Source organism: Acyrthosiphon pisum, chromosome A1 (genome assembly GCF_005508785.2).
Source record: "Acyrthosiphon pisum isolate AL4f chromosome A1, pea_aphid_22Mar2018_4r6ur, whole genome shotgun sequence".
Lineage (NCBI taxonomy): Eukaryota > Metazoa > Arthropoda > Insecta > Hemiptera > Aphididae > Acyrthosiphon > Acyrthosiphon pisum.
The window spans coordinates 125,247,208-125,270,753 of NC_042494.1; the positions used below are offsets into that span (position 1 = coordinate 125,247,208).

The 23,546-nt window shown below is 36.5% G+C and overlaps 1 protein-coding gene across 1 annotated transcript; it reads right to left on the reverse strand.

Moving 5' to 3' along the window:
* Positions 1-75: 75 nt before the first annotated feature.
* On the reverse strand, positions 76-23,181 carry LOC100159482 (PR domain zinc finger protein 1). The gene is made up of 11 exons (XM_029486344.1): positions 22,759-23,181; positions 6,382-6,443; positions 4,394-4,567; positions 4,190-4,306; positions 4,028-4,078; positions 3,796-3,915; positions 3,532-3,670; positions 2,726-3,173; positions 1,637-2,604; positions 1,295-1,523; positions 76-1,199 (listed from the first exon to the last, which is right to left on the reverse strand). Exons 2-11 carry the CDS (start codon positions 6,388-6,390, stop codon positions 884-886), a joined length of 2,571 nt encoding a protein of 856 aa, XP_029342204.1. The 5' UTR covers positions 6,391-6,443; positions 22,759-23,181; the 3' UTR covers positions 76-883.
* Positions 23,182-23,546: the final 365 nt, after the last annotated feature.

Genomic DNA, 23,546 nt, shown 5'->3' on the forward strand with positions numbered 1-23,546 from the left:
GCGGTATCGGTGTTTTAGGAATTTCTATCAAGCATCAAAAAATAAACAAAACAAAATAAAATAAAACACATTAAGTATTTTATTCAACATAATAATTTGTATTATATTGTATTTATAATAGTAAAAGGTAAAATAACATTTCACATAATAATATTACAAAATTACGGTTTTATAATGTAGGCATAATGATAATATTATTTTTAACTGTGATTTTTTTTTTTTTTGCTTAACTAAAACGAAAAAACATATCCTTGAAAAACTAGTGCCCTCACTATCAAATCACAAAGAAAAATATTATAAACAAAATATTCCTTCCCAATATTCAATACAATCGTTATCTACAAAACATAACTGAGATCAACAAAACATCATTCATACCATACAATAATATAGCTAAATAGTATTAATTTAATTAATTATTATATAATATATGTATATATGTATTTATATTTTTACATTTTACAGTCTACATAAATAGAAAAACTCGAAACAAAATTAGGAACATTTTAATAATATCTGTTTTAGAAGTACAAAACTAAACATCTATACAAAATTAACAATCAGTACATTTCGCTAAGTCTATAATCGACCGCTAAAATAAAAAAAAATTCAAATGCAGTTTTGTTTTTCTGCTCTAAGAAAAGAATTCCTCTTTTATTTTGACAAAATTTTATATTAATAAATATTTGGCTTCTTTGAGCTTATCGATTTTCGTCAGAAAATAAATTACGTCTTTAATAATTAGCCTTTTAAGTTTATGGGAGGGAGAGGGGCCACTAATGGTAATGGTGGTCAAATACACTAGCTTGTTATACAGCCATTGCAATTATATGTTACACACTTAATATCCGTAGACTTAGAATGCAATTATTGTGTCTCATATTTATGTACACTCGATAAAGTGCCTCTGTTCGATAACCGATGGTCGTTGAACCTCTTCCGGTTGGACGGGTGTCATTGTCGGTTGATGATGATGTGGTCGCAGATGAGCGTACATGTCGTCGTCGTCATCGTGTTTGTCACCAACGTGCGGTCCGCCGTATATGTTTTGATTAGTGTCATCGGTATGTTCCATCATACCGTTCGAGTAATTGTTTTGATGATACGCCTGGTAATCGGGACTGGAAATCTGCTGTTCGGTCGCATCGTCCTTGCCGCCCGTGTACGGTGGCCTACAGGAAGTAGTCTTCCAGTGGGTCCTAAAGTCGGCATAAAAACAAAATGCATCGTTAGTAACTATTTCCGCGTTAAGACACCGTCTCTGAAATAATTGGTATTATAAATGAGTACTGACCTCAATCCGCTGGCGCTAATGTACGATTTTTGGCAACAGTGACAGGTGAACGGTCGTTCGTTGGTATGGATGCGCTTGTGCAATTTTAAATGCACCAGTTGAGTGAACGTCGACGAACATATCTCGCAAACGAACGGTTTGTCACCGGTATGTAGCCTCGAGTGAGTTTTAAGGTTAGAAGTGGAGCTAAACCGTTTCTGACACACATCGCATTCGTGCGGACGTTCTCCTATAAAATCCAACAGACAATACAATTAGCTATCGTTCTTATATTATTATTATTGTTATATAATTATATGCAATTTGCATTATATACACATAAAACGTGGTAAATTCGCTTACCAGTATGTACGTAGTTGTGTTTTTGCAAGTGGGCCAACTGCGTGAAACTCTTCCCGCACGTCTTGCATTTGAACGGCCTCTCGCCAGAGTGCGTTCTCAAATGCACTTTCAAGTTTGACAGCTGACCGAACGTCTTACGGCACACGTTGCACTCGTAGTGCATTTTTCCATTTTTCTTGCTGATCGGATAGGGCAGGGACCTGTACCCGCGTGAGTTGCTGGTGCTGCCCGGACTTCCACACGGCGACACGTCGTCCGGTGACATGGAGCCCGCCGGCGGACTGGCGCTGGATTCCACCGGATGGTTACCGGGATAGTGGCACTGGTAACCACCATTCTGCGGCGGGAATAAATGCGTCTGGTGGTGGTGGTACGGCATGTATTGCATCTGTTGACCGGCGGGCGCTGGATAGACAAGTATTCCCGGCGGCGGTGGGCTCCGGTGCATTTGATGCAAGGGTGACAGTACCTTGGTAGACGAATCTGGACTGACGGACGCATTGACATAACCGCGTTGTAAGTACGTTGAGTCGGTTATCGGTATTTGCGGAGGGGGTGTCATTGACGGGGCGATCGGCGCGGGCGCGGCGAGCGGGCCCGAATCTTTGTTTTGCAGCAAAAGGTTCTCCAACAGAGACTTCTGGTCCCTGGGATACTGATAGATGACCGACGGCGGGGGCGGCACAATGGGTGTATCGAGCTTGAGTTTTTTCGGCAGCGATTCAACTGTGTCACTGCTGCACGGTGCACTGGATGACGACGGTTCCGCGTATCGTTTGGGTGACTGGGAACGGACGACGATCACTGGCTCGGCAACTACGACCGGCGGTGGCGTTTGCTCTTTCGGTGGTTGATCCGATTCCTTTCTGTACTGGGATGCTTTGCGTAATTTAATTTTCACCTTGAGAAACTCGTTAGTCTCCACTTCAACTGCTTCCTCGTCGGGTTTTGGCAATTTCGATTTTTTACTATACAAACAAATAATGTTTTTTTTTTTAGTTAAAATAAATACATGTTATATTTAGATGTATCAACATAAGCTGTACTCTCGTGATGTAAATCAGATTAAAATTATTTGAAATATCTTACCTGTAGTCTAAAATGCAGTTGGAACTATCGTCAGAGTCAGATAGATGTTCGGGTGGTGTGGGTGCATCGTCGTGGTAAGTGTGGCTGTGATATCCTTCATCAGACCGTACTGAATGAGATTGAGCGTACCCTTGAGCTTTTCCTTCGTCGTCTACAGGTCTTAGTCGTAATCCATCTAACCGCAAAACGTCAGCATTTCCATTGTCTATGTACTCTTTGACTGGACTCATCACTACACGACGCATTGACGTAGCATTGTTAGTCATTGCTTTATCAAACTCGTTACGTATATCATCATCCTGCCAGTGTACTCGATTCCCGGTTTTGAGTGTGACATCGCCACTATCTACTGGAAGTGGCGGAGGTGACGAAGGAGTCGACGATGATGATACTGTATCTGCACCGTCAGTTAGCATGGGCAGTGTAGGAGATGTAGACGTTTGTATTTCTGTAAAATAAAGGTAAAAATTAAAATTAACTTTGTACCTAAATTAAAATTGAAAAAACAATATATAAAAACCCATTTTAAACATTGTTAATTAATGGACTGGAAGTTTTGATAGGTACTTAATAAAATAAAAAATATTTTTAATTAATCCTACTTTAATGATTTTAATTTTTATATTTTAATCTACGTAGAGTTCGTATGTGCTTATTGGTTATTACTTATTATCTCCTTTACTACAATATATTATTATTTTAATAACACGGCGTATTATATAGGCAAAACGTATACACTTGTGTATATAACATAATAAAAAGTATCTAATGTTCATTATACATTTTTTCATTTTTGTTTCACTTACTTCCTTGCATTCGTTGTATCATCTGTTCAACGCTGGATGGGTAGTTTAGCCTTTCAGCAAATTCACGGCAATACCAAACAAGAAGTTCTTCATTTGGAAAAATTGGTCGAATTGTGTAAAAAAAATATATCAGTCTATAAAAATAAGACATTAAATAAACAAATGTCATTTTTTACTTTTACGAACATATTATAAAATATGTTTAATATATATCAGATATCTATCAGGAATTTTTTTAAATTTCTAATTTTCACTTACTCCGCATTGACAAGCGATCAGATTCTGCGATTGTGGTGAATATGGGGCACTCACGTACCGCATCCAATTGGATTTCGTTTCATCGTAAGTGTTTATGTAATAGAACGGTTTGTTCTCTTTATAAATCTGTAACAGTATATGATATTAAGTAAACGAAAAAACGGAAAAAAATAATTGAAAAATTAGGTATTGATAGTTTAGAAGAAAAGTATTATCTAAGTAGCCAAAGCAAATTTACCTGTTGGCGCATTTTCCGCCAGAAATTATCTTGGCCTAGCATGAGCTGGACCTAATAAAAAAGTACAGACAGAGTTGTAGATAAGAAAGCATCATTAAACCCGATAGTTAGTTAGTTTAGAAGCATTATGAAAGAGCTGTATTGATTTTTAACAAAACTTACCCTCCAGAAGTATTTCCGTTTTCCGTTTGGCGCATGCTCTTTAACGCACACTTCACCCACTAATGGACCGAACCTGGTGCCTAATGGAATGTATATGGCACTTTTTACGCCAGTGATCTACGTAAATAAACAAAAAAAAAATTGGTTAGTAAATAATACCTACCTACTTAAATGCTTAAATTTGATATTATTATAAATGCATACTTTTTTCCCAATTTTTTTCAATTTAAGATTTCTGGGTAATGAACTCTCTGCTCGATTTGGGTTATTCGGATCTGCTGGTTGGTCCAATACAATGTAATCGACAAATTTGTCAAATTCTTCTTCTTTGATTGAGTTGAAATCAAAAGGCAAATCGGATTCCATCGGTGGCGTTTCCTGAACGGGCAAAAATATCGTGGTTTAAAATGAACACATTCACAAACAGAATCAAATGTTTATGATTGTTCAGGGTCATGTTGGTCTATTGATTTCATCTTCCGAGGCGGATATATTTTTAGCTGGATGTGCGCATTTCATTCGTATCACATGGCCAAAAAGATAACTACCGCGGTTTAACGCACACGTCGCGATGCTCATCGAGGTCAGGCACTGTGCATTTAGGGCTGAGTATGAGTGGTATCTTAGGGTAGGGGCAAGGAGGAGAAAGAATATGGGTCACTAGTGCCAACTGAGAGCCCTACAAACTGCACTATCGATCGTACCGATGCATTCATATATAATGTATATAATATACTCTCAGTGCCAGTATTTCACTATGACGCGTTAGCCAAAATAAAGATGCAGTTCATGTAGTCAGTAAAAATATATTTTGTTTATCATAGAAAAGTAGAAAACCATTTATACTCTCATTTGCTTATTAAAAATGTAATTTTAGACAAAGAAAATGAAATGAAAAAATTCCTACACAACTTTGAATGCAGATCTGTATTTATACACCCAAATAAAATTAAATATAGCTTACAAGTGGCGACCTTAAGATTTGTATTATTAGAACAACTGGAAGGCCAATATTATGAATAACTTGACACAAAAAAATAGCAATAATGAAACCGAATCATTTGGTGTTTGCCAAATACCAATGTATGGTCACGGGGATACAATAATACACCCGTCGTAGCCTTAAATGATTTTATATGCTCGTCGGCATAATTTAAAATTGCATAATGATTTAACATTGTCGTACAAACATAATTATACAATATTAGTACGAAAAAAACCGAGTTCCTCAATACCATATTATTCTTAAATTATATTATTAAATGCATATTTTTAGATCGATAAAATTGTGTTAAAATTTAATTGAAAGTAAAAAATGAAATCAATTTATTTTATCCTCCGAGTATTAACGAGCTTATAGTGATAATTATATCATCGTAATTCTCAAGCTGGAGATAAAAAAATGTCTGAAACATTTTAGTAAAAGGTTGTTGAACTTTTGCCCCGGAGCAGTATCCGATTACGGCTGCTGTCTAGTGTAAATCCGTCCCGACAAAATGGCGGACCGGAAAGTTCGATAACGCAGTTCTAGACGGCTGCGAAAGCAATCGATTGGCGATGGCTTCACAATAAAGAAGGGGTAGTAAACCAAAGAAAATACCGTGCCAATATTAATGTAGACAAATATAAAAAATTAACGACTCGAGAAAACTGAATAACTAAATAATTGTCGGAGGTTCGTGGTGACCGCCAACAGACCAGACATAATCGATATCACTAGACCGGAAAATATATATGGTGCAATGTCTGGAGAGTGGTAGACTGAAAAAAAATGTTCGTCTGGCGTTTGAACCCTGTTTAAACTTTTAACAAATATTATAAACCATACATTCAAAATTGAATTTGTATGAGTAATTTGAGAATGTAATTTTATTTAAGTAAATAGAATTATCCAAGTGCAATATATTATATGAACTCAATGACTATTTTTTATGCTAAATTGGTATAAAACTAAAATATGAACGCAATTCTAGAGATGTTTTTATATTTTTTCTTATACATTCCACAAATATCAAAACAATGTGTTTTTATTTAACGTCTCAATTATAAAATACTGATATTATATTACACTTCAATTGGTAACACGCACGTCTATAAGCTCAAAAATATTGAATTTGTTAAAAAAAATTGCGCACTTAATAAATTGTAGGTACTTGTACAATTATTGTACTATTAAAAGGAATTCAATTTACCTGTCTCATTATGATATTTGATGATTTATTAGTCCTCCATAAATCCTCTGCAATTGTATAACCTGTTAACAGAAAATTGTTATAAATTAAAATTTACAATATACAGAATTTTGTTTGCTGTTCAAATGAAATAGCGATTAAATTCATTCAATATATGGGTATTTGTATAAGACATGTCTGGGCTTATTTTAGACGACCGACGACTGAAGTTCACTTTGTCCCTTTTCCCCGTTTAGATTATTTATATACGCACATGAAATTCCAAAAATCTTTGCGCATACTGAAGCAGTTCTCTCGATCATTCAAATCAAACATCGGCACTTAGTAATGCATAAATAATACCTAGTTAAATGTAGGTACGCGTTTGTGTACCACCTGAACAAATGCAAATATGTTTCGATACCGAGCACATAATATTATATACCTACACAGTTATATAGATAGCAATAATTAAAAAACAAATTACATTATACGTCATAATTCTGTATAGTTGTATACATATTATTATATAGTGTCGAGTAAAAAATAACCAATACTATATTGTTATCAGCTCCAATGAACAGTATATAAAACGACCAGCCGATGAATTGAACATTTTGTAAGGTAGATATAACATATAATATATTACAATATTATATTAATTAATCAATGAGTAACACTGATAAGTTCGATCTAACTATAACTATATGTATATTTACCGCTTGTTATTATCAGACAGATGTTTTAATGTACTCTAAAAATCATTTAAATTTTTTCGATGGCATATCCTCGCCCAAACGAGTTAAATAGAATATATTCCGTGGACCGCGTCGAACATTTATTACAATTTATAGTTAATTATGTAGTCTTGTAATGTTAATATATTAATACGTTGCTCTTGAATATACTAAATATTGCACGAATTTTGTAATAAAGAAAAAAAGTTATCGGTACAGGTAAGTACCTACATACTGACAAAAATTAAAACAACAAATTATCATATTTTAAATTAAATTATACAATTAAAATGTTATTTGTTTTTTTTTTGTTAGTAAACATAAATGTAATAATAATAATAATAAAAATAAATTTTTTCTATAAATTGAATTTTTTATGAAATGACACGTTAAATGTTACGATACTTATTATTTTTCATATATAAGAACAATTAGATATTAATTGCATAATATACTTAGCTAACTACCTGTGTAAAAATATCAAATTTCGATAGTATTCTGCTAGAATCGAATGTAGTATGCACAAAAACCCTTGTTATATTTTTATTTCATAATAATTATTTAACGAAATAAACATTAATTTCTTTAATTACGTAAATTATTGTCAATGCTTGTGCATTGTGTACATCTTTTTATAAAACGCATTAGAAAAATGATAAGGAAATGAATGAAACCTTTTGCAAAAATTATTATTAAGAAATGTTAATTAGATAACTATTATGTACATACAAATGTGCAATCACCAATTTTATCATAATTGTTTTTTCATTGATTTATGTACAACTTTACAATGTATAATTATTTTGAAATACATTTATCGAATTAAATAAAATACAATATTTTTTTTGATTTGGGGACATTGTGTTATACCTAAACTTTACAGACATACAGAGTTACATATACTTTTGTCTAATTGTTCTTAAAATAAATTCACAAGAGTTTTAGTTCGATAAAAAAAATACCTAACTCAAATGATATTACGTTGTTTTTTTTCGAACGAATACGAACTATATATAGTCACTCTACATTTATCCATTTAAATACAATACCTTTGTCTTAGAATTTTTGTCATAGGAACGTAAAATCTTTTTCGCGTGACTCTTTATAAATGGCTCACATCTATTTTGATTTGACAAAAAACCTATCATTAAAATCTAACGATATGTCAATAATCTTATGTAACTGTACCTATAGTAAAAAAAAAACAATTACTATGATTTATGACTTGCCTCGCAATCAAACTACACAGTTATGAGAAAAATAAATTCAATTTGTGTTTTTATCAAAATTCTGAAACTGAAGAGCGCTGAAGAGATACGACTAAAGATAATAACTGAAGAGATACGACATGCATGATGCATCTGGAACTAGCCACTAGGGAAGTTATTACATTATATATTTTAAACTTCAATTATAATGTACAATAATATTCAACGATTTGTTTTTTCGTTTCATCAATTCATATGTAGCTATAATAAAAATGTGTGCTCCCACTATTGAATTATTCGTACGTACAATAAATAATAGTAGGTGCCTATATCAATAGTTTAATACTTTAATTAGTATTTGTTTTCTCTTAATAACATTGGAATTTAAATTAAACGCATTTTATTTGGCTATAGTATACATATATAATTTAGTATAATATATTGTGATTTTGTCAATGAATCTTTTTATCTAATGATGTATTTTAATATGTTTATATTACATTTGCGTAATTGTATTTCATTATTTTACATATTAATATAAATATATTATTATTTAATTTTCATTAAAACTTTTAAGTATTTTACTACAGTTCTAATAATAGTGAAAATTCGACTCTACGAATTAAAATTGAACGTTTATTATTCGTTTATCAAATAAAAATCAAGCCAATAATTAATGTGCATTCAAACGTTCGTTTGTTCGTATATATAAGTAATTACTGTTATTGCTGTCAAATACCATAGAACCAATATAGTTAATATTTAATTGCATCATAATAATTTGTTTCGGCCGTATTACGCGTATATATATATATGTATATAAATTATAATTATGTTTATCAAATGCACCTAACTGATAAAAAGTGCATTGTGCATTTTGGTCAAGGACGTATTGGCGATTATCGAACAAATGCATACATGCCTCTTCTATATTATACATCACTCCATTCCGTGCACCGCGTCAGTAAATATATCATATAATATTATAGATATAAAGTAATCTAGTTTTATTGGTATTCTTTCAGTTTTCAATAACTCAATTTTATTGTTGTTGTCGTGCGTATTCACGAATAATATACGAAAGATTTGCACAACTATAATAGTTATATGTCCTTCATCCTGTTATCAGAGTCAAGGTCGTAAGAAGAATTTAAAAAAAATATACTTATTGAATATCGGCGTTATCAAGCATAATATTACGTTCACGCATACAATTGGAGACTTGGCCATTGCGGAATACTATGGCAATAAATGTTAGTTTTGAAATATTATATTGATCAGTAAATTATTTTTAGATCTGGTTTCGGTGCAGGATTGATGAATGCATGATTTAGATTTAATAATATATTGCGACTTATGAATTGTATGAAAAGATAGATATACCTAGGTATAGTTTAGGCGATGTGTACCTACTTTATATTTTTTGCACTGCAGCAGGTTTCGGTAATACTACCAGATGACCGTGTATAAACAAATAAGCGCTCTTTGTGTTTTAACCCCTCCCCCCTCAAATACCTACCAAATTGCACAGATATTTAATGCTAAACCAAAAAAAAAATATTGTAATTTTGTATTGAAACAGCTGCACTGGTGTATCCTAGTATTTACACAAGAATATATATATATATATATATATATATATAACACATACAGACATCTGACACTTTAGCGTACACAAAAACAAAAACTAATGATGTGCACTTATCGAAAATTAATTTTACTCGAAAAATGACGAATAATTTTTATAATTATAATGTCGGGGAAAATAATGAAGTAAATATTTATTCAGTTTTGTAAGTGTTCATAAAACTTCGGTGGAAGCTTGAAATTTATAACAATTTTGTGTTACGGGATTTATAAAAAATAGCGACAAAGGGTGCACAAAAAATGATATATATAAAATCCGGATTTGGAACCTCATATAATATCATATTATGCTGTACAACATCCGATAAAAGAGTGATCAAAATTAAATGCATTTTATTTTTATCAAAATTCCCTTTTGAACACTTGTATTCGCATAGGTACCTACAGATCTACCTACGGATATACTTAATGCTGGACTAAATAAATTCAACAAGTGTTTTAAAATATACACTAGAACGTTTTTATATATACTTTAAGCAACGCATTTTTAGAAGTTTATGTTATATAAACAAAATATGATTATATACTTTCTGCAAAATAGATTACCTTTAGAAATTCTAATGTTTTTTTATACGAGAACTTAAGACACTGATTATTATGATTTATGAATGACATTATTTGTATGAATACAACAAGTTTTTTTTAAATTGTTAACCCTTAATCTTTAGCATTGATTAATACTGTAAAATAAAATAAACCTGTGCTATGATATCTTATAAAAAGTGATCATTAATAGTTTCGTTAAGTACCTATTATAAAACACTTTATATTAATACATATTTAATAATTATGATTTTTGATCAATACAACAAACAATAATTGCATTTCTTTCAATGATAATCATTTGGCAGTGCATAGTCATACCACGATCTTACTCAATTTGAATTATGAAATTTTACTATCTACGATCAACCGGAAAAAAAACTGTCGAGAACGTGTTTCGTGATAAATACACAAAAAGGCCTCGCAGGGCATACACAATTACTAGATTATTGATGTTCACGGCCGCAGCCTTGGGACTCGCGTTTTTCCCATTGCACATGCACTTTACTGCAATCAAAATGTGATCTCCGTGTGTGTCCCAACGTCATATTAATAATAATTATGACATATTATCGTCATGTAAACATGTGAATTGTAAAATGTAAATGACAAGGAAATAATTCGCGAGGATGCGTTTTATCTAATGATATACATATACCGTAGCCAAGAAACTAAAATATTCTACACGCCAAAAACTGTACAACGCGAAAATAAAACGTGCGAATCGTGATTTCATTACAACGATCTGTTGGTCCTACACAAGCTTTCACGATAGGAATTAATGTTGTAATACTATAATTACTGTAATTTTAGATTAGTCCTTCGAAACCTCCGAGAAATGTTTTAATATCAGTTTTTAGGTACAAATAAATTATTTTTATTATATTGACATGACGTGTGGGAGTCATCGTATCACGCATAATACGTAAAAACGGTTAAGTAAAAAAAAATAATTGAAAAACTGTTAAAACATTTAAACGTGTACCTATTGTACCTACCTATAATAATAGTATGCGTAAAACATGCTTACCTAGACGGCCGGCGGACCCGGACTGTTTCTGCGGTTGAAATCGAAATCGAAAAGTGTGGAGCTTGATAAACAAAAAGTATGTTCTAAGCAATCAGGCGTTGTACTGACCTAAGGCAACACAACGGTCTGTGTGCACCGAATTCTGGCTTGCACGACGAGGATGCGCTCTGCTCCCCCCACTGCCGCACCACCCTACCCGCTGTACTCGGCTATTATCCCGTCGCTGACGACGCCGACGTCTGGTCCCTGGCGCGCGCGCGCTTTGCTCGTTCGCCCGCTGCGTACACCCGCTGCACACCCCTCCTTCTCCGCGCGCGCGCCGAACTTAACGCGCGGACGGGTGTCGAGTGCATTTCCGCATGCGCCTTGGTGCATCAGGACGACGACGCAAGCGCGCGTCGTCGCGGAGTAGCAGCACTATGGCGGTGGCGGCGGCGTCGGCGGCGGGACACACTCTCGCTTTTTCACCCAGCGCATTTTATAATATATACACCGACAGCGGCGACACACACACACACGCTCACGTTCACGTACACATACAAACGCATGAAAACTCGGTCAACGGTCGACGTCAATTTGGCGTTCTACTTGCATTATGCAAGAGCAATGTGTGTATACGACGCGTCTTCCAATAGTAGTTCCGAAAATCATGCTTCGAGTGGTACACCTAATATAACCTGTGGCCCATAATTTATAGGACTGCGTCAATCGGAATTAGCAATTATTATTAATGTGCGTTTGTGCTTTTAAAAAATGTCGACCAACCGTGGTGTGCGCGCGCGCATTTCATACGTTATTGTAAAACAAAAGCTGCTATGATTATATAGGCTGCAGTATACCAAGGTATATATCATTGGAATAGATATACACGGTTTCGAAACGCATTACAATGATTCTATTTAGGTTGTCTAACGTTGCGGATAAAAACGTAGTAATGCAATGTGCATGGGTGACGTGCGCGTCCGTCAGCGGTATAATATACTGCAGAAGTATAAAAATAAATCAATACCCGCGGTACATAATATTGTATATTAAGTATTGTAAATTTTAATCGTCACAAATATAATTTGAATAAAATTCAACTCGACGTATCCAAGGTGGCTGTCGGCAACAGTGGTACACTTTTATTAAACTCGAATTAATGGTTTTGTTTTTTTTTTTTTTCGTTGTAATAAATGCAATAGAGTGCAATACGTGCGTAAGCGATACGCGTATATATGTGCATAATAATAATAACACATGCACTCAGAGTGGGAGTACTTTATAATATTATGAACACAACGAAAAACCGTGTAATCACAATGTGCGTGGGTTTTCAATAGTGTCGCGCGGTTTATGCGATGTATCTGAATGTGCATCAAGGTCATCACGTAATGCGCTTGTTGACGACGCGCGCGCACATTGCACACGAAAACTGGGTCAATCGCTATCGCCGCGTGTAAATATAACGCGAAATTAATAATAAACGAATAAACGTTTCCGTCGATTCTCAATACGTATGCACTCTAGCTGCGTCGGTGGCGGACGCCGCCGTGCAGCGCGAGTGTTGCGGACCGCTGCAACGGAGCTCGAAGCATAAGCGAACCCACCGAGGGGGTGGGTCGTTGTGAGTCAGAGTGGTCGTGGGTGGGTGGTTGATGGCTTACGAAGAAGGGGTGTGAAATGGTGCGACGGCCGACACGATTGCGGGGAAATTTCGAGGAAAACAACAACAATAACAAACGAATGGAAAATAATACGCTTGTATATAACGGGAGAAAAACGGAAATCGACCAGGAAAGCGTAACGGGAGCGACAGCGGCAGTGTAGTGCTAGTGCATATAGTGGGAATACCCTCCCGGCCCGGAATATAGCGGACAAAAGTTCATCAGGTCACCGAGATGGCGGCGGCGGCGAACGACAGCGCGTAATATTGAGGACGTTCGGTCAGTGGGCGTGTCCTGGTGGAGACCGCGGTATACTCGAATGAAAATCGGAAGTATATAATATACTATATAATATATATACATATATATATATATATAATGTGCACGGCAGTGGCGACGCAGCAGAATTGCTGCAGAAGCGGCGACGACATCAGGCCAGCAGGAGCAGGAGCGGCAGCGGCAGCAGTAGCAGCAGCAATGGCAACACACTCCTTCCCGAACGCGAAAGAGTCGGTCAGACGGCCGCAGGGGTTTCGCCGCCGTCGCCTCCTTTCTCTTCAGAATATTCGCGTTATACATCGCTCCCGCTCGTTTTGACGTAACGGAGCGTTATTATTATTATTATTATACATCGTGCGTCTGTCTAGAAGACATATACAACTATATAACACTATACACTTGTACTGCACTTTGGTTTATGCGCCGGCGTCGTCGCAACGTTTCGTACTTCCTTCCGCCCCCGCCACCGTCGATACGGCGAGTTTGAAGGGTTTGTTATGGTTTCCACGCCGTATATTTTTATTTTTCTGTTCCCCTTTCTCACATAATCATTAGCAGTTTAATAAAGCTGCAAAGTTGTGGGTGCAGTATTATAATAATATTATAGTTTTCGGCCGCCCAGACGGAAAACGATTTTCGCGACGCGAAAACACATGAAAAAACTCGACAGCCGCCGCCGCCGGCTCGCCCCGGGTCAATGACCAACTTGCACACACACACGCGTGCGCGCGCGGCGTTCGTTCTCTCACTCGCCGGTAACGGTAACCTAACCTCAATTTTAACGCACTTTATTTTTCGTTTCTTTTGTTGATTCTCTTCCATAATTTATTTATCGGCTCATTGACCTTACCACAAGAGTTCGCACATAATAATAATAATAATAATATTAATAATACAATATATTATATACCACCTATACACCGATAATTACAATTTACATACGCACAAGCGCCACATCGTGTGTCACACGTTGCAATTAACGCAACTGCTTCGTAATGTTATTATTATATTATGCTGGCTACTGCACCGATTCGAGGCTGGATCGAGGGGGAGGCAGAGGTAGCGATAGATGGACATAGACCGAAAACGTAATTATTATATAGTCGTAAAACAATATATCATCAGAGAAATGTACGACAGTCGTCAGTTACAATATTATAATATACACAAGTGTAATTTTTTGTTTTATTTAATTTGTTGTCGTCCACACTTTTCAACATGCTTTGAGACTTCAGTGCAACACACGAACTACATGTATAAATATTTCATTACACATTTATATCGTGCTGATTGTAGGCGGAACACTATCCGTTTTTAAACGAGCACTGATTATGATAAATAAAATAAATTAAGTGTATAATAATAAAATTAAGATAAGAACTAAAATATCGTGACCACCTATTATTGTACAATTTGCAGTTATTTTTATGTATTATATTCTTTAAATGAAATTTCAAGCACTTCTGATTTCTGAACGCTTTCAATTGAACCAAAACTGAATAATAATAATATTTTTGTGAATTTCATTACAGAAACATAAAATTAGTACATTTTATCTTATACCTACTATATATTATACAAAGTATGTATACTAGATAAGTTGATTTTTTCGAATTGATCATGATATTTGAGCATTAGCTATAAATTATTATGATATAATATAATGTAAAACGTTTAAATATAATATACATCTATTATACAATCATATATTCCTCATCATTTAATATCAATTAATTTTCACCAAATAGATTCTGTTTGTGCGCTTAATGCAAAAAAAGGCACCAATGTAAAAAAAACAGTAATTATAAAATAGTTGAAATATATTTTCCAAGAATGTTCTTTTTTGACATCGCGCCTTCTTGCTCACCAAATCACAGATATATATAATATATATATATATTATATATATATGCATCGAATGATAATAAGTTTTAATTAATCAAACTGAGAAAATTGCAATTACCTATCTAACACGGGATTGGTTAATTTATAATAATAATATACTCTACGTACCTATACTTCTATACCTATAACGTCTGCAGTGCACAGTGACATTTGTAATTCAAGGATTGCTACCTGCAGCAGTAAAAAAGTAAATATATATATATATAGGCACATCCGCGGCCAACCGATTTGTAGTTTCGAATTAAAAAAATAAAACAAATATCGACGCCAAGCGTGTATAGTATACCTATATATATTAGTTAACGATGCCTGTGTGTTAATTAATTCGAGTGGGCACTCTAATGATTGCAAAAAAAACTTAGGTGGAAAAAAAATAGTATGAGTAACAATTTCTTATGTCGTTCTGCAGCACTCCCCGCCATGCGTAGTCGTCGTCGTAGTTCTTCCCTTCCCGACCCGTACGACTTTTACGGGCAACACTGCACCAGAACCACGGCGGTGACCGGTCGTTGAACTCTCGTGCGCGCCAGCCGTACATAACAATGTATTATTATATACATATTATATGTGAGTATATGATATAGCCATATAGGTACAGTGACCGCGGCAACGGCGTATTAGTTTTCCGAAATTTCAATAAATGCGCTGCCACCACCGTCGGTATTCCGTGCGTACTATAGTAGAGTGGAAAAACTGTGGTGCCCGACGCATACGATCGTGCGTCAGAGAGGGGGAGGGAGATAATATTTGTAAAATTGCCAAAAAAAAAAAAAATTGAGGCGAGACGCGCGCGTTCGTCGAACGAAAGAAAAAGCGATGCGCTCGCGCGTGCGACGGGAATTCGACGCCTGGACTAATGACCTCCTTGTAAGTGGAACAAACCGGACACGACAGCGCAGACACTCTTCTTTTCGACGAACCGAAGCTTTGAGTACACAATTTTTTTCCCTTCCCTGCAAACCCCGCAGCCCATACACCGCTACTGCAGCAGTACAACTACGATATTAATATAAAATAATATAGACTTGACGACAAATTTTCTATTCCCACAGTCAACATACCGTCACACACATGTATAATATAATATACCCATACGAGTATATATTATATATAAACACAAAAGTATAAAACCATGATGCATGTGTGCGGGTATGTACTTACCTCCCGGGACGTTATATATTATATGGCCATTATTGACGGCGTCTTTTTGTGTTTTTGACACCCCAGCGCAGCGATATAATACTGACCATAAAATCACGACAGTATAGTAATAATAATAATAATATGTAACACGCGCGCACGCGATGACCATGACAAAATATCACAGATACGCGTTATTATATAGGAACCAGCTATATTATATACCCGATAATAATGGTAATAAATGTTTGTTGACCTTCAATACCGTTTAAACCACCCTAGCCGTGATCTTCTCTCGGAAACGGTACTTCCAAGGACAAGGATATCGTTTATCCGAAGGCCAGTGGGTTACGCCACGGGGTGCGGGCTGGTTCACAAAAATGGAAAGACGACGACGGTGCGTGTCGAACGGAGACCATCATCGTCGTCATCGGTATAAATATAATATTGGAAAAGATTAATTTTTTTCGTATACGCGCCGCAATACTAATCATAGATGAGGATGAGGTGAAGGAGGAGGAGTAGAAGGAGGAGGAAGAAGAAACGCATTTTATTAAAATTTATAATGTGTGGAAGGTCACGTTTGTTGTTGATATTCGATTCCCACAATAAAAATTATAATAAAATAACGCAACGGACAATCATGTGACAATATATATATAATATGCAATATTGGCACATTATATACATACCTTTATATATTAATGCATATATTGTGTGTGTACTTCACAGTGTTTTTTTACGATATGCGAAAAAAAATTATATGCTTGACCTTGTAGCTGAAACCGGTGTGTTATCTAATCGTAACGAAATACCTATGAATTTATAAAAATTTGTTTACACTTCCTCCAATGAGGCTGTTATCTATATCCACGCATAAATATATACGTATCGGCGTATCGCCGTGGGCAAAATAATATAATAATATATAGTGTAACGTATATCTATCGTAACGATATTCTATAATATTATATGCATCGATCGGAGGGAAAAAATTGTTAATTTTTCTCTGCAGTACAAATAGACGATATCAATTTATACGTAGGTATACATTGCATGTAGTAGTTATTCTTGTGACTGTACCTACGCAATCTGGCGACTTCGGTGCTCATAAAATATCATAATAAAAAGATAATATTACGGTGCAATGTCGTGTTTAAAATGAAAACTGAAAACGACTACCTGCTAGAACAACAACAACAATAATAATGTTCCGACGCGACGAGGGTGCAGTGGTGTAATAATAGAAAGTTACGTATAATAATATAATATATAGTGCGGTCGAATCATTTTTGTTCTTTTCGGACCGACATACAGTACTGTAGGTCCGCATTGCGTAATTCCAAATAATTTGGTCGGCTTTCCGTTAGATCATCGAACAAAGACACGGTCACACAAATATGTACAGTCACACAAAGGGTATATATGGACCGATTATTCCCGAGAATCGAGAAATGTCGAAGAAATAACACACACGCATTACTCAGACGGTAGTGAACCGTTCATCGACACCGAGAAGAAGCACTTATGTTCATATTATATTATGCTCCTTCCTTACAATAACAGGTCACGTTGGAATTTGCCACTGGACCGCCAGAGATTCATAAGTAAATATATTATTTGTCCGGGGCTTGGGGTGGCGGCAATGATCTATTTTTAATTTAATTGTGTCACTTCAGCAAAAGTGCAAATCGACGACGACGACAATTACTATATTATAATATTATATTATTATTGATGAAAAGATATAACACTGTAATATAATCGAGATAAGCCACAAATAAACGCAAATAAACGTGGCGTCGATGCAAAAAAAATCGTTGTCGGCGATGCACAGCAGTTGTTAAAAATCGTGATCCGTGAACCGCCGCCGACAATCCACCAAGGATACGCCAAAATAAAATATGGTTTTCAAAATTTAAAAAATGTTTGGTGCCCCCGAGGCCCCGGACGATTAATAATATGTAGACGAACGCGTGTGTTCATGATGTGGTTACGTGTAAATCTTAAATCGGCTGATGGAGGGGGGTGGAGCGGACAGGATGAAACCGAAAAAAAAGAACCATCGAAAATCGCAAAAAACCGCACGTCCTCCAGAGGTCATTGACCGGCAGCGACGGCGGCGGCGGCGGAGAACGTTTTATGGTGTGCGTTCGTCGCGGTTATATGGCTGATTATTGTAACGAAAACCCGAGAAGCCGCGCGCTCGTCCATCACCGCGACGAGTCATTTGATTTCGGACGTTCATCCGCAAGGATTTCGGCCTCGGAATAAGGTACGGGTGAGGGGGGCGTTCCATTATACTATATAGCCGCGATGATGATTTATCTCGCGATCTCACCCGGTGGGTGCGCAGCAAGCAGGGTACCGAGGCGGTCGCGGTCCGAGGGGCGGTGTTCGTGTGGATGTGGAGGGGGTCAGGGGCGGCTCGGGCATTCGCTTATAATAATAGCGTTCGCCATTCCGGGAACGCGTCGAGCAAATTATAATAATATATTTTATATCATATTATGTTTTTATATTGTACGCGTTCTTCCTCACAACAACCTTGTCCGCGCCCAAACCGCAGATAATCGCACACACACGCGCGTATAATTTATATATTATTTACATATTCGTACACACACGCGGGCGCGCGCGCATAATAGAGCGACGCAAGAGTCATCGACGGCCTCCGCGCCGCCGCGAACAGGCCAATGAACTTGGCGCACATTCAGCCAGCCGGCGGACGACGACGTCATCTCGTCACTCGCAAACATCGGGTATACGGCCGCGACACTTTACGCGGCGCGCAGCATCAAACGCGTGTCCAATCTTTTTTCGTTCTCCTCTCATTTTCAGCATTCCGCGCGGACCCGCGATCAACGACCCCGCCGAATCCTCGCGATTCCAAACACGCCCAATACGCGCATACGGCGACGTTTCCTACGCCACCGCCGCCGACGTGTAAATAACATCATATTGTATATATACACGCATAATATATATATTATATATAAACGATTTACGTTTACACGTTCCCGAGTGCAACGCACCCGCGACGGAGGCGTTTAACTCGTGAAAATATATAATAATATGCGCGCGTACAACAACAATATGTGTATGTATACGAGCCGCCAAACGAACTCGGCGCACCTAAATATTATACAATTTTTAAGGCCGGTGCCTATCGTTGTCGTCGTCGTTTAGATTAATTTTTTCGTCTATAACGTAATATAATATGATATATTATGTACATCCAATCCAATACGATAGTATTAAGACGCGTCGTTATTCTACATCATATAAAAATGAAAATCGGAAAAACTGCATGCTTGATTTCCTGCAGGTTATTACGTAACTTATAATATGACGTAGCTACGTATAATAATATTAATATTATTATTAACATTAAAATTGGCGAGCTACACATTAATTGTGTGCACACAAGCATCGGCCGAGGAAAAAACTACCCATAGCTGATATACATGTAAAAAATATAATATGAAGTAAAATATTGATCGTTTATTCCGCAAATTTATTACGCAGCGGCATTTCAGAAATCTCATCTCGGTTTGTTATGGCATTGCAATTCGTCATAGTTAATATTTTAACATATTATAACATTAATATAATAATAATATTATAGCCATCGATTATATTATACTTTATTATTGTCTATATTGGCATCGACTCGCCGTTTTGTTATCCTTCTTCCCATTAGCGCGCTCGAGATCGCCAGGAATTTCAATAAAACCTAGTGACATGGCAATCGTTCAAAAGACATAATAATATAATATAATTATTATATTTAATCGCACATTACATACGCAATACGTAAAAAATCTATTATGTATTGTTATTATTATTCAGTGACCGAAGAGTTTGTCAAAACCTTTAAAACCTTCAAACGGTTTTAAACAATATAATATAATATGTTTTAGGCAACGCGTTCATTTGAACGACAGCATCATATTATATTCAATGGTGTTGGATTAGGCATATTACAATAATAATATATATTATTTTATAATACGCCTGCTGTATATGGACGGATGATGTGCGCGCGGGCCATCAACAACGCGTTCCGTCTTGAGGCAACGCGCACGTCCGTCGAGTCGACGATGTAAACAAACTCGCGCGGACCAGATGAGATATATACATACATAATAATATATTATATTACAATATGATATTATTATTATTATTATATACGTGGGACGACGATAATAATATACAAAACGGACGAGGTCACGACGGCGGCCGCCGCCGCAACACGATATTGTCACGCCGCCGGCACACGCACGTCGCACCTATATCTGTGTTTGTGCGTTTGTGTGTTGGTGGTGTCGGTGTGTTTTGATGGTGTCAGCGACAGTGGTGGTGTAAATACAGTGCTCGAATTAAGAAACAATTAAAAGGAGGATGCAAAAGTATAAAAGAAGATTGTGTACCGAATTGTTTAAATATGTCTTATTGACTAGGATACTATTATAGTAGGGTTGAATATTTTTTTTAATAGAATAGGGACACCGTTCTACAGTGCTCTCTTCAATTTGAACACTTCATTTACAGTAAATTTATCCAACATCGAACAGGCTCGAAAACAGCTTTGCGAAAGGATAAAAACACATTTTCAGTAGCGGGATGTTCATGTTCAGCGCGTCTCATTGTCTTGAACTGCAGTACGAGGGTGCCTCACGAATTCGTGACACGAGAGGCGCCTCAACGGGTGGAGACGCGAAACGAACGCGATATATATACCACGGTATAATAATATTAGCGTCCTAGTCGAGCGCGCAGCCGTCGATTTATTATTTTTCTTTACATTTTTTTCCATGCCTCCGTCCTCCGTATTCGCACGTACGCGCGTATTATACGCGATTTTTTTTCACGGGCGAAAGGCCACGGTTACATCGGGCGGGGAAGGCGGCGCGGTGGCGGTCTGGTTGTGCGTCGCACCGAGTTCACCGACCTGCCAGGCGACCGAACGCGCTCGGCCGATGCTATGAGCGGAGGGGCGGGCGCGCGTACGGCCCGGCAAGGTCGATTCGCGAGCCGCCCGGAGGGGTAGTGGTCCCCCCGCCCGGCCACCAAAACCCATCCACCCCGAGGACAATGCACCGGTCAATGGCTTTCGTGGGCAAGCTCTATTATCACGCGCACGGCTCTTGGATTTATACGGCTAAAATCACGGGTGCGTATAAATATAACGTAGGTATACATGTAATATGATGATAATATTATAATACAATATATGTAATTAATGGAATTAATAACAGGTACGAGACCTGTTGATCGGCTGCCGTTTGCGGCCGGGTTGTATAAACAGAGGCGGGTTCGACGGCTGCGGCAGAGATAGATCTTTCTTTGCGACCTGACTTTTGATGATTACGCGCTCGCATACCTGTCGCGCTCGACATACGAGAGGTTGCGCAGATGAGGTGACGACGATCGTAAACACTGACCGTCCATACAATAATATACGGTATTATAATATCGTATTATAACAAGTGGATAATAATATTACCCAGCTGAAGGTATACCCAACTGATGTGAATACTGGTTTTCGGACATTGCGAATATTACGCGGTGGCGGTTGTCCTCCATTCTCCACCAGCCTTATATGTTATACTTTGCGGTGCAATATAAGTACAACTATACGCAATACTACACGACCATCATCGGCTTGTGAATCCTTTCGGAGCTAATACATTACGTTAATACTGTAATTAATGTTTCCCTCAACCATTTAATTCCCACGTCGGAGACCCTGCATATGGATATAGTAAAATCATTTTAATGTGTTTTTCAAACGATCGGTTCTTCTTATAAACAAAATACCTATAAGACTATAACTATGTATTATTCGTACGCTAATTTGAAATAAGAAAATAAAAATATTTTTTTAAAACTATGTCCCAAACAGTTAAACGTTAATCATAATTAATAACGTGATTATTAACAATAATAATTACTGCGGTTATGTATAGATAGATGCTATACTTTTGTACTTCGTTCATATATTATATGCCAATTAGAGATACCTATTACACATTAGTCATATTTTTTAAGATGTCCGTTAGTCATCTACTAATTAAATTGCCATTGAATGAATAGTATAGTTTGGAAAGATTATATAATGTATATTTAATATGTTATCTATACGCTTTACTCTAATAAGATTACACGCATTATAATATATGTGAAATGTTTATAGATAATTGTTAAATTGTATGATTGAATGAATGAATATTATATGGAAATAAAAAAATTTTACTCACCGAAAATGTTGGTTGTTTTGATTATTATATCCTATATATGCGATGTTGTACGTCGATTACAGAATCATCTCGAAGTATCCAAAGAGATAAATCGCACAACCGAATAGTTCACAGTTTAATAAAGTTAAAAAATGTTTGTAGGTACACCATAAAATATTATTTATACATATAATGTGTATGTATTATATAAATAAATACAATTTAAAAAATGTAAAAAATACGATTAACAAAATAATAAAAAAAAATTATAATAATATATATATATTATGACAATATCTAATATAAGTATATTATATTATACAGTAAATTTGCAAATTATATATTATATTATTACAGTCGTAATAGCGATGTGTTAGATGCGGAGCGAAAAACGTAACCGATCGGCGACAAGACTCGCACGGTCACCTGTCTGCGCTGACACTGCGGATCAAAGCACTTCCTTAAACTTAACCTTCAAAACGGACCGACCTCTGGTGGAAGAAACGGTATCTCCTTCCAACCGAACGCGACCGGTTCTCGCGGGCGCACACACGGCGTCGCGGCGCACGAACGGTCGATGAACTCAGAAAGTAAACGCCACAGGTAGTCGGTGCCGCCGTGGTTTGCGGTGGTGGGGTTATATTATATTGTATGTATACACTGTAACGAGTATAATATGCACGTGTGTGCGTATTTGTGCGTATTTGTGCGTATTTGTGTGTGTGTGCGCGCTTGTAATTTTGCGTATTTGTGTGCATTTGTGTGTGTGTTTCCATCCAGCCTTCCTCCTTCGATGTTCTTTGTTTTTT

Excerpts from the sequence above, each read along its gene's own strand:
- LOC100159482 (XM_029486344.1), bottom strand. Across the intron at positions 4,307-4,393 it reads TGAAAAAAATTGGGAAAAAA|ATCACTGGCGTAAAAAGTGC; the intron begins GTATGCATTTAT and ends TTATTTACGTAG. Across the intron at positions 4,079-4,189 it reads AACGGAAATACTTCTGGAGG|GTCCAGCTCATGCTAGGCCA; the intron begins GTAAGTTTTGTT and ends CTTTTTTATTAG.